At 34.8% G+C, this 13369-nt stretch overlaps 1 protein-coding gene across 3 annotated transcripts in view; it reads right to left on the minus strand.

The window, feature by feature from the left end:
* Nucleotides 1-11458, minus strand: part of LOC107722410 (receptor-type tyrosine-protein phosphatase eta-like) — a 29165-nt gene extending 17707 nt beyond the window's left edge. For 2 of the 3 annotated variants that reach the window (XM_016530768.1, XM_016530770.1), the window contains exons 1-4: nucleotides 11254-11458; nucleotides 3339-3360; nucleotides 2968-3165; nucleotides 2697-2795 (exon numbers count right to left, since the gene is read on the minus strand). In XM_016530768.1, coding sequence (XP_016386254.1) covers nucleotides 2697-2795; nucleotides 2968-3165; nucleotides 3339-3360; nucleotides 11254-11322 — 388 coding nt within the window. In that variant the 5' untranslated portion in view covers nucleotides 11323-11458. The remainder of the gene's footprint in view (nucleotides 1-2696; nucleotides 2796-2967; nucleotides 3166-3338; nucleotides 3361-11253) is intronic. The other variant, XM_016530769.1, reaches the window with a different exon arrangement.
* Between the last annotated feature and the right edge of the window lie 1911 nt (nucleotides 11459-13369).

The raw sequence follows: 13369 nt of genomic DNA on the forward strand, positions 1-13369 counted from the left end.
CTTGCTTAGCCCTTTGTTGTGATAAACAGTAAAGTGTGTTCAGCTGAATTCAATTTCCGTTTTGTCAAACGGGTATAAAAAAAGGTTAGTACACCGCGGCAACCCTCGTGTGAAGACCGAAGAGTGTAAAGACCATCGACACTACCGTGCAGGGACACTGGCAAGGGACATAAGTATCGCTTTTGATTCATCCTCTTTTCAACACCTTGCTTCACTTCTGTTTCAGTTTTTATGACCAACTCTTATTATGTGTTTCCATATCCCTACTATTACTACCATTCGCAAACCACGCATCACACACTATAGGCAGCGCAATCCTAACAACCTGGGCACTTTGCCCATGTCTGCTAATACACTAATTTATTTTTCTATTGGTCTCTGGAATTGTCAGTCTGCAGTAAACAAAGCAGATTTCATTACATCTATTTCGGGCTGCTGAAAGGGTGTGGCGCAAATAAAAAAATCCTACTGACTGACTGACTGTGTATCAGTCACTCTTCTCTTCCTTCTCTGCTCATGTCTCCATGTCCTAAAAGGACATACTATCATAAAATTAACAATTCGTCTAACTCTCGCATGCTCTTTAAAACATTTTCCTCCCTCCTTTGTCCTCCCCCTCCTTCATCAACTCTAACAGCTGACGACTTTGCCACGTTCTTCATTAATAAGATTAAAAGCATTAGTGCACAATTTTGGTTCCTGACACAACACATACCCCTCCACATGTCATCTTTCGACGTAACCTACGCTCACTCTCACCCTCCTGGCTATCTACTATGGTTTCATCTTCGCTTCCTCCCCCTAAACAGTTAGCATCTCTTGATGCTAAAAGTGCTACTGATACTTTTGGCTCCACTCTTACATCTTGTTTAGATACTGTCTGCCCCTTGTCTTCCAGGCCAGGACATACCACCCCTTCTGCCCCTTGGCTGTCTGATGTTCTCCGTGAACAACCTCTGTTTATCAATTTGCACTGGCTACCAATAACTGCTCGCATAAAATTTTAGGCATTAATAATGTTTGCCTACAAAACCACCACTGGCTTTGCACCACTTTACCCAAATTCATTACTTCAGAGTTATGTGCCCTCTAGAAGCTTGCGTTCTGCAAGTGAACGTCGCTTTATTGTGCCATCCAGTCCTTAGCCATCTTCAAGAATCGGCTTAAAACACATCTCTTCCATCTTTATTTGACCCTCTAACTCTAGCACTCTCTAATCTAATTCTATTCTTAAAGGGGTCATATGATGTTTCTAAAAAGAACATTATTTTGTGTATTTGGTGTAATGAGACTTGCACTCTGTTCATTTACTGCTTGTTTTCTTAAAAAAAAAAAAACTAATACTAGCTTTTCTAATCTTTTTGTATTCTATCTATTTGTTTTCTTTTTATTTATTATACAGTTAACAAAAGCAAAAAGGCCTCTAACAGTAGCTTGCTCTATTATTTTTCTATTCAATCCGTTTTCTTTTTATTTACTATATAATTAAAAAAAAACCTTACTACCTTACTACGTACTGCATTAAGCTAACTGAGACTTGTTATAGGCACTTGCATATCATTGCTCTTTTGTTGATTTTGATTGCTTCCATTATCCTCATTTGAAAGTCGCTTTGGATAAAAGCGTCTGCTAAATGACCAAATGTAAATGTAAATGTAAATAGGCACAGACCACCTCGGAAATGTTTAAGGGAACCGCAAAGTGACAAACATGGCTGGGACATATTTATCAATGTTTGCTCTGAAAGGTGATATTTTTGTTTATTTTAACATCCTGCTCATACGATTCCTTATAGATTTTTTTTGGATATTATTAGCCTAAATAAGCTGACGAAATACACAATTACTGTAACTGTGAAAGGTTATGTAAGCTGGCTAACTTACTTTTACAACTTCCCTTACAAAAAATATCCATAGCCTATGGTTTTACTATTAAAATTAATTAATAAATACATTTATTATATAAAAAATAAATAAAAACAAAAATGGTCACTATAGTTAAACCATGGTATGCACAAATTAACCATGGATTTACTACACTAACCATAGTTTAACCATGATATTTGTACAACTCTGGTTATACAAATGGTAATCAATACGCCAAAAAAAAATTTTTTTTTTTAATTTGTAAATTTTCGTTTTGTTGGGGTAATTTTGTTGTGGTCTGTGCTACTTGTGCGTTTCTTTATTTGTTTGTGTTGTGAGCATTTGCAGCACATGCGCTGTCAAACTAATGAAGATGTTTTCTTAATTTGCTGGTGCTTTTTTTATTTGCATGTGTTTTCTGAAGTTGCAGCACGTTGGGCTCTCTCGGCCACCGTATTATTATGTATTAACTGTGGTTACAATAATTAATGAAATTGTACAATGCATTATAAAGTGCATTACAAGGCATAAAACTACTTTTATAATGCATTATAAATTAGTAAAGTGTTACCAGGTTTCCTTTAATGCAATTTCCTGTAACTGTACACATTCATGTTTTTAGAAACACTGTGCAATATCACATATCATACATGTTTTTTAATTATTCATGTTTTACTCAAATTAAACAAAAATGCTACTCTATAAAAAGGATGGTGTTGTTTCAGCTGTCTAAAACACACCATATCCAAATATCTTTTTATTTCAAGTTAAGTTGATACATCATAAAGTAAAAAGATTTTTTATTATTGATTGTGATTGGCTAGGACTTACGGAGAGTAAAAGACTGATTGATCAGTGGAAACTGGCCTGTCCAGTTCAGATACACTGAGGTGGAGTCGGGCTGCGTGATAGTCAGATTGCTGGAATAGTCTGTTGTGCAAGTAGAGAAATATTGAGAATGTGAGTGACTGAAAGAATGAGAAAAGTGCATGAAAGGGTGATATGGTGAATGTGATATTGAATGCAAAATATTATTTTCATCCTTTCCGGACAACAGTGGCCTTAATGTTCAAAGCCGTTATTAGAGGTGGTAAAGACTTACTGGTGGAGAGGTTTGCGCAGCACACAACTGAACAGTTGATCTTGAAGAAATACGTGTTTCCAGGCAGCAGTCCAGTTACTGTGATGCTATTCTGAGCGCTTGTAATGCTGGCGTTCTGCACACTGCAGGAGGAGCTGTCTCCTACAAACATAGTGATGTCTGAGGTTGTGGGGTTTGTCTTATATTGGCACACTGCACCTAAATAAAGACACAAAACCAGCATACGGTAGGTAAATGCCCAACATTATATGATGATGCAAATCACATCAAGTGGTTTAAGCTTAAAAGTACTGGTAAATATCATTGATACAGACTGCGCAAATAAAGACCTATTTATCAGGAAAAGTGAGTTTCAAGATGATTATACTTACAGTCAGAGTGCCCACGAGGGATCTGGGGAAGAAAACAACATAACTTTATCAAATTTATTACCGTTTCATTTTGCTTGCCGATTAGCAGCACATGAATCCACAGCAGTAAGAAGCTTAAGCAAGTTTCAAATTACAAATAAAGCACAACTTCTTTGACAACTTCCATTGTGCAATATCTGTTTCAGATATAGATCTATTATTTGCACCACAGTGACGTCAGATGAGCTCTATATGAAAAAAAGAGCAAGTATACACAGTGTAGTATAATGTTACAAAAAAAAACTGAAGTTAACTATTAATGCACATGTTGAGCTAATGTTGTGTGAAGTCCAAGCAGGCCTGACAGTTCTCTTTACCTGCATTGAAGTTCAACTAAACTTAACCACAAATCAAAACATCATTCTTCCTTTCAAGTGGATTATTTGGCCATCTGGGAATTTAGAAACGCATGCATAAGCTATATTTACCCACCACTAGTGAAATTAGTAGGGCCAATTAATTACTTTATAAAGCGAAAATATTATTTTTCTAAAAGGACAAATTGTGCTACTTGGAAAAAGCTAAAATATACAATACTTTTTTTTGATTAACACTTTTTGGTCACCACTTGATTCCCATTAATGTCTTATTTCACATTGTTGATGAGTTCAGTATCATTCTAAAATGTGGTGAATAGTAATAATAAGGAGGAGTAGGTGTATAAAGTATATACGTAGATGTAAATGCCTGGCATGATATGCTACTACATTTCTTTATTCTGCCCATTTCCCTTTCCTAGTTCTTCTGAGCAATATTTTCATTGGCCTATTATGAAACTGACACCCACCGCCTGGCTATGATTGGTTGCTTATCTGGGACATCTTCATTGTCAAATTTGTAAAGGAAATCTGATCTTTTTTTCTGCTTGAGCCACAACTTCCGTATTGGTAACAACAATACTTTCATAAACACATTTTTTAACCCTGTGGTTAGATTCTAGTCACTAAACAACGTGTAACAGTAAGAATGAATAGACAGAATACAAACACAAACACAATTCATCTATATCCACTCCATCCAAATAATTTTTTGAAACGATTAAATCTAAAAACTTTGGACAGCTTATTTTGTTTATAATAACTGTTACTGGTGTTAACAGCGTGTAACTAATACAGCCTCTTTGATAGTCCTCATCTGAGTTCACACATGACTTAAAGTGGTCCTATTATGCTTTTTCACTTTTTCAACTTTAGTTAGTCTGTAATGTTGCTGTTTGAGCATAAAAAAGATCTGCAAAGTTGCAAAGCTCAAAGTCCACTTCAAAAGGAGATATTTTATTTAACAGAAATCACTTTTCAAAAACCAAGTGTGGCATGCCTGCTGACACCACACATACAAATTTTTTATCAATGAGATAAAGACACATTAATTACAAGATTTTTTTGTGTATATTATAGTTATAATCTAGCATTAAAAAGCCATTATTGCCAGTAAACCCTAAACTGCAAATTATCAAACCTCTGTTGTTATACAAAAAGGAACAACAATTAGGAAAGAGTGGGGTAAGGTGAGCCATTTTTTTTCTTATGTGGTCCTCAAGATAAGAGAAAATTAGGCAGAAGTACAATGAAAGTATCTAAAGTAGGATGTTTGCTATCATTTTAAATTATCAGAATGTATCTATGACAAAGGGTTCTAAAAAATATGGATTCTTGTATAAAAAACCCGTGGCTCAATTTGCCCCAGGTTAGAGGTAAGTTGATCCAAGTCAGTGGGTAAGATGCACCATCTGGGTGTAAACTGTCCATCTGACTGAATCTGATTCAAACCCATGTGAAATTTTCAAATTTCCTTTTACAAACAGTCGTGTTTCTTTTCTTTAAAGGGATAGTTCACCCAAAAATGAAAATTTGATGTTTATCTGCTTACCCCCAGGGCATCCAAGATGTAGGTGACTTTGTTTCTTCAGTAGAACACATTTGATGATTTTTAACTTTAACCGTTGCAGTCTATCAGTCGTATAATGCATGGCAATGGTAACAAAATCTATGAGAGTAAAAAAAAACATGCACAGACAAATCCAAATTAAACACTGCGGCTCGTGACGATACATTGATGTCCTAAGACACGAAACAATCGGTTTGTGCCATTGCATTACACCAAATACACAACATAATGTTCTTTTTAGCAACGTCATATGACCCCTTTAATTCCTGGTAAGAGACATGCAGTATTCTTGATTTCATGTCAAAGGCAAAATAACAGACATGGCAGAAAGGAAATTCAGTTGTCCATTAAGGAAGTTATTATGTAAACTTAAAATAATAATAATAGGAATTGGGAACTTATCTGCAAATGATATCTAACTAGCTTTTGAAAGTAAATCATTAGGTTCACATGTCTAGTGATGCATGTAAACCACACACATCACTAGCCAATGGACCCTTATCACATTTCCGGGTTCGTCATAGTTGGGAAAACTTCTATGAATGTCGAACAGAAACTACAACAAAAATTATTTTTGCATTCTCATTTGTTCTAACAGCAAGATAATAAAATACATGATAACATTTCTATATTTCCCAAAAGAGGAAAAAAAAGAGACTACTAGCTTTATGTTAAAGTTTTTACGTTATATATTATAAACTTAAAATACTATTTAAAATTATCTTTAATAATTTTAAAGAAATATTTTTAGAAAAATATTTTAACACCAAATAAATATACAGTATGTACACACTGTAAATCTACTTTAAACATTACAGTATACTACACATAATATTTTTGAGTAGTTTTTAAGGCTTGATTTTTCAAAGGAATCTACAGGTAAAAAATCATGTAAAATCTCCTAAATTATTTAATCTATGACACAATGAATTTAATATTATGAAATGTGCTCATTTATTTTAAGCTGATTCTCAAAACCCTGTGATTTTGAGTAAGGCCTGTTTGTATTTGACTTTAAATTATTTTGTACAATTAAAAGACTGTATACAGCTCAAGCAGGAAAAAACTTTACATTAGCAAAGCTACAGGTCACTGAACAAATCATCCAACCTCTTAGTGGCATTACATGCAGTTATCCATAACCAAGCTCTACTCTTCTGCATAATGGTAACGATAGAAACCTCAACCTAACAGAAACTTTCAAATGTCAAACTGAACATTAAACATTAATAGATGTTTCCCTTTACTCAAAAACACATAAATTAGCACTTATTTCCTTAAAAACGAGGAAAACATTTCTTGGTTTTATTAGTGAAAAGTGCTCAATATTTTCTATACAACACTGAACCACAATTTCTTTAAAGGGGTCATATGTAACGCCCCTTACCATAATCCCGAGCTTCAAGCTTTCAAAGTAAATATCAAGACAGTTAATAATGTTGTTAGTTTTACCGAGAAAGGAAAACTTGAAATCGCATCATATGACCCCTTTAATAAAATACACTGTTTTTAATCACCTTAATTTTTTCAATGAAAATGACAAGACCCATGATTCATTTTTACAGTGTACAGTACCCAATATACTACCCTAATACCTGCAGCTTACAGCTGTACTAATGAAAATGACAAACTCTGGAATTGAAATAGCCTTGTTTTCCCATTTGTATTTAATAGTGCAATGCTCATACTCACACACTCATATGTTTCTATGGATTCTTTTCTTATCTGCAGCCCTACAGATCAGTCCTTCCACAGCCCGCAGGAAAGAGGCCTTACCCAGAATGCCACTTCATTTCCGATGACTCTAGTAGTATATAATGCTTTGGTGCAGATATTACACTATGAAATCGAACTAGAAGAATACATCAACTGTACTACCAAACAATTTTTAACAACATACACAAAACAAAGATATATACAGGCCTTCTATGATATATACGACTGATACTACCAAAGCACTAAAAGTAGAATTCATATTAGGCCTGTTAGTCCAACTTCACAAAAATGTGAAGGACTGATGTGATTTTAGTCAGACTAAAGCATTTACCATATTTTTTTAAATGACAAGTTATTACTTTGGTCCAGCTTTTAAAGTGCATGTGACCAGGCTAATGGCACTAAAATTTAGATCAAATGAGATCTAATTGTGCTTGGTAATACACAGCTGCAAACGTAGTTTCAAAAGTGAGTATAAAGTAAATGCTGCATGGGGAATTTCAGTACCGAAAGCAGGCTGTGACATTCAGTCTTTGAGGTTAAACATGTTTCAGCAATTTTCCTGGAGTCAAACTGAAGTTGTTTTCTGAGAATGTCCAATATGTGTCAGGATATCACTTTTTTTTTTTTTTAAACAAAAGCCTCAAACTTCTTCATTTCGAATTGAGCTGTTTCAGCAACACCCCCTGCTGTCACACATGTACAAGTGTATGTACATAGAACATTGAGAAATTAAGCACTAAACAAATCAAACAAATTGTTTGTGATGTGTTTGTGCTTAAGTTCCACTCCACATTTGCATCACTACAGATTGTATAAGAGCCCTGCTCTTCCTATTGAGCTACAAGGCCTTTTACAGCCTATTAAATGCATGCAAATACACAGCGACAGACACTGTATTTGCATGTTGCTGTTACTTCTCCATCTGGGCAATGTACAGATAAACCTACAATCTTTCCCCAGCTATGATGAAAGGCTACCTCACATAACACACCTCTGAGTGGGTGTTTTAAATTTCGGTGTGTGTATGCCTGAGAGAGAGGTGCATGTACAGTATGTTTGAACTTCTGTATAAATGTTTTTTACTAAAGACTACAGAGTTCGAGATATGAAGGGTGAGACATGTTGTGTAGACAGGACAGGAAATGAGACATAGACAGACTGACAACTACATGAATGACAGTCTAAAACTGATTTGAAAATGCACCCAAGTGTTTTTACAGAAGAAATACATGCAATATCCATCTAATGACCAGTTGTACACAATGCTTGTCACATAAAATACTGTCATAATTGTTGTTAATTAATTATACATTGCATTGTCTTTCCTTTGCAAAACAGTAGCATAATTCGACAGAGCAGCATTCTGACAATTCAACTTTAATGGCATATTAGCATAAGTGCTACATTATCTGTTTATTTATGACTTACGCAATTTTATGACGCCTGACATTTCAAGTTTGTGTGCATTTCAACTAGCTGTGACATACAATAACCCATTGAATGTGAATGAATGGACCGAAAATTACATTGAACACAGAACTCTGTGAGTGTGTGTGTGTGTGTGTGTCTAATCTATTCCACCCCGGAATAGGACAGAATCCTTCTACAAGAGGGCATTATATACAACTGGACACAAGCATTTTTGGGAAGGCACAGAGATGAGCTTTATCTCACAGATGACTGAATTTCCAAACTTGGGGAAATGTACTTAAGTTCCAAACTTTAGAAATGAAGCACGTTTTCAGGTAAGTTGCACAATTCAGGCAGAGCTTCTGTTTTATTTACTTTCTCGTTTAACCAGTGAGCACCACTGAGCCTCAAAGCTACTCAAAAATGTAGCTAGTTAAGTTATCAAGAAATGTACAGAAAAAGAAATACTTCATATTTTACATAAAATATACATTATTGTAAGCCTGTATTAAAAGAATAACTAATTTCATCTAATACATGTTTTTTTTTAAACAAAGTAAAGACAAAGCATTTCTAAAATGTACACAAAGATAAACATTAACAAAACATTATGCACTAAAAATGGGCACATAATAAAACATTACAGTATGTTTAAACTGCTAACATATTGTACAGTACTAGTTAAAAAAAACATTTTGTGGTGGAGACATACCATATGTGATATATAATACCATGTACAGAATAATTCATAAAAACATGGCAAATGTACTATTTAGAAATGTTATTTGTTTCAGTTGGTCATAGGTAAACATTCACTTCATCTAGTGTTTTTTATGTTCTCTGTATCCTGTCACTGAGTTAACTCAGTTGCTACCTCAGAAACCACATCATCTAGGCCTAATTTAGTTAGTGAACTGTATGATTCAGTCTGAATTGCAAGACTGTTTCACCAGTTCACTGAAAAGAAACAAATTCATTCACAAATTTAACATTGTTTTGATTTTAAACGGCTGAAAGAAAAATACTAGACACAACTTGACTATGGAAATATTGTCAGGGTAAATTCAATGCTCTGGGAATTTTATAAATAAAATATCTTGTAATTCACATTTGTTCAGCGTTTTTTTTTTTATTGTACATAATGCACACCAAATTCTGTTAGAATATATAATTTAATTAAAGTTTTGGCCTGATGGAAAAAGTTCTAGTATGGAAGACAGATAGATGAATACAGCAACATAATAAAGTTAGTATACAAGGAATTAGTTCTGCTTAAATAAAATGTTTTGTATTTATATTAAAACAAACAAACAAAAAAACATGACAATCACATCAAGAGCAATATTACGTTCAGCTCAATATTCTGGGTATAAATGTTTGATGCTTGAACATGAATTTTTTTAATTCATATGTATACCTCAGCATGTGTATAATATATGCACGTCAAGTTATTCATCCATACAGCCAAAATGGCCCAGTGCATGACAAAAAAATGTCTCTGTGAAAATACTTCTTCAAATAGCAACACCACCCATAATAATGGTTATCACTATAGATGGCTGCAGTGATTAAAAATGAGAGAGGGAACGATGGGGATCTAGACTGTTTTCTTTTCCCTGTTCCGCAGCTCTACGTCACAGTTTCCCCTTTTCTCCTCTACTGCCCACAGCGGTTTATTCTTCCTAAATGGGCCGGGCATTATTTTCATGAGACATTCATGTAAAACACTGTACTTTCCAGGTGGTGTTAATTGCTGCACATCAAGGATTAATGCCATTTGGCACGCACATTTGCGCAAGAGAAGAGAAGAGATTTCCTCTATATCAGGCAGTGGAATCATTATTTGGTTTCTTGTGAATCAGTGCAGGCCATTCCTTAAAATCACAGGCCTTATCTAAGTTTGGACAAAACTGTCCATGACGTCTCCACCCAGTTACACCAGCAGCTAATAAGGTTATTGGTGGGTATATAAGGTATATAGTTTAACAAAGACACACTACTTCAAAGGTGACGGTTATATACAACAATACATAAGAAGCAAACTTCATATGTAAAACGTGATATCATATAACACGGTCACATCTACACATGGAGAAATTTGGGGAAAAATTTAAAATTTCTCTCTGAAAATAAGAGAAACACTTATTCAATAAAGCACTGTCAGGACAAACCCTATCCCAAAAATTCCTGCTTTCTGTCAGCTTGCCAGTCTATATCTGTCACACCAAGGCAAACCGACTGAGATGAGATGAACCTAAGAAATTTGCATAGATTACGGTTGCACTTCTGGTTAAAGAGGACATAATGGAAAATGTTCGCACATACTTAAATTCAATATTAATCATTAAAAGCCGCTGATGACAGACATCTTAGAACAGTCATATACATTACGCAGATAGGTGGAAATATCAGTTTACTAACATCACTATTGTACACTAATCTGCAGTTGTGCATGCGGTCAAGAGTTTTGGGGAAGAGTTTGTAAGTAGGAACAGAAGTTATTGACAACAAGACAAAATGTGTCATGCGTAAACTGAAGATAATAGTGTTGTTCTTGTTATCGCATACAAAAGCACATACGTCATATCGTGTAATTATATTTAAAAGTAGAACAAAACAGTTCCAAAACGACGTTAAATTATAGTTAAAACTCTTAAGAGAACTTCAGAAACATAAGAGGTTCAGTCACACAGGATGTCATACAAGCAAGCATGATTAATTTTAACGACACGAAACTAGTAGCTGCTACTTTAAAGAACCAGCTTTGAAAAAGTGAGTCGAACGCGGATCTAAACATCAACACTTAACAAGACGATAAAAAAAAATAAAGAAAAACTGAGAGAGAGAAAAAAGAACTTACCGAAACGAGCACAGCAAACAAGACAGTTGCACGGAAGACATTGTCATGAAGTAAAAAATGTTGACCCATAGTGGCAAAAAACAAACCAAAAGATTTATGTCATTTCATAATTTGATTAATTTCTCAGAGACTTTGTTATCTAGAAAAACGGTTTCTATCGTGCAAGATGAAAACGCTGCTGAGGTGCGATGCTGCTCATTCCTGCTTCAGGTGCTCCTGAACTTTTCTCATCTCGACTCTTTCTCTTCATTGAGTGATGGGGGCGGGACGAAACTATTAGCCCCGCCCCCGTTGTGTCTTTTTCGGCTTTAACCAGACATTAACTTTTATAACAGCACCAGCGGACGTTCACCCTTACTAAAATCCCGTTGCAGGCGTCAGAGCAGGCAAGGGAGGTTGAACCTTCACAAAAATGGAACGTAACAACAGCGCTTATGTAGCTAACCTTTGCTTTAATCAGTTTACCACGAATGTGCAGAATTCAGATGCATATAAACCTTTTTTTCTATAACCCTTTAGCCTAGTCAGGTTTTAATTTACGTTTATGCTTTTGGAAGATGCCTTTATCCAAAGCAATTGCAGGTATATGTTTTATCAGTTCCTGTATTCCCTGAGAATGAGAAAAGACTTTGAAATGGCTAATCGCTAAATACAAATGTTATACCAGCTGTCAGAGCGCAATATAAACTGTGATTTTAAGACAACAGGTCAAGAAAAACTGAAAATGAAGAATATTAAAACAAGTGAAACTGAACGACAGGTTGCCATAATAGTGAAGGCTTGTAGGATGGAAATAACTGCTTATGCATATATAGGTAGAATGGGCTCACTATTCATGTATAAATATTTATAATGTTTGCACATCATTAATTATCAAGAATATTTTAAGATATTAGAGAGCAATTATTTGTGTTATCAAGTAATAAAACCTTTGTTTTATCCATCAGTATTAAATTACATATTAGCTTCCTCAAAAACAAACAAACAAACGAAATCAAAATCCTTCATGGAACTGCAACACAATAATCAGTCATCACTTACCAAGCCATATGAAACAGTGTAGGTTTAAAGAATCAACATCAGTCAAAAAGTTGGCCTATATGTGAACTCTGTGATATATTTAAATGACAAGTGAAGCCTAAGCCAGACACTAGCTGCTGATTAGAAAAATGACACAACATTAGGGCTACAATATCATAATACAAATTATTTTTTGTTAGTGGCAATTTTGTGAGTAACTGAAGAAATCAAGGCTAGCAGCAGTAGCACCCTCCCACGACAGATTTGCACCTCACAGAATTTCACACAACACATGTTTCAAAGCGTGCTAAAAAAATAAAATCTTGCTAACCATCTCAATATTAACAGTTCTTTAAATCTTCGTTATCAAAAAAAAAACTTAATTAGTTCATTGTGTATTTGTGAGCAGTGTTGTAAATTTTAACAGTAGTTTTGTCATAATACTTAGCCCAGCAGTTCAGCCTCCCTGTTTGTCAATTAGGACTTTCGCGATTCCGGCTTCTAAGCACTAGATTGAAAGATTACATTTCCATACTATTCCAGTAAGTTTGAGGTGTCATTCAGTCATACAATACAGCTGTTTCAAGAACATACTATAGTAGACAAAATCTTCGTTATCAAAAAAAAAAACTTAATTAGTTCATTGTGTATTTGTGAGCAGTGTTGTAAATTTTAACAGTAGTTTTGTTACAAAGTTCATTGAACTATAGTGTCATAATACTTAGCCCAGCAGTTCAGCCTCCCTGTTTGTCAATTAGGACTTTCGCGATTCCGGCTTCTAAGCACTAGATTGAAAGATTACATTTCCATACTATTCCAGTAAGTTTGAGGTGTCATTCAGTCATACAATACAGCTGTTTCAAGAACATACTATAGTAGACATATTTACAGTAATTGGGTCTTTAAATAGCCCACACAGGGTTATTAGAGGCAGTGTCATCAACCATGATTTGTAGAGGCATTTAAAAAAAAAAAGCTTCATAATATATCAATCCAAAGGCCCTTCCAAGCATCAGATCACATTAGGAACTATTTATGCAGAAATCCAGATAATCAAGAATTCACAAACTTCCCCCCCCCCCCCCCACAAAACAAA

The sequence above is a fragment of the Sinocyclocheilus rhinocerous genome, unplaced genomic scaffold (assembly GCF_001515625.1).
Source record: "Sinocyclocheilus rhinocerous isolate Xijiao unplaced genomic scaffold, SAMN03320098_v1.1 scaffold1115, whole genome shotgun sequence".
NCBI classification, from domain to species: Eukaryota; Metazoa; Chordata; class Actinopteri; order Cypriniformes; family Cyprinidae; genus Sinocyclocheilus; species Sinocyclocheilus rhinocerous.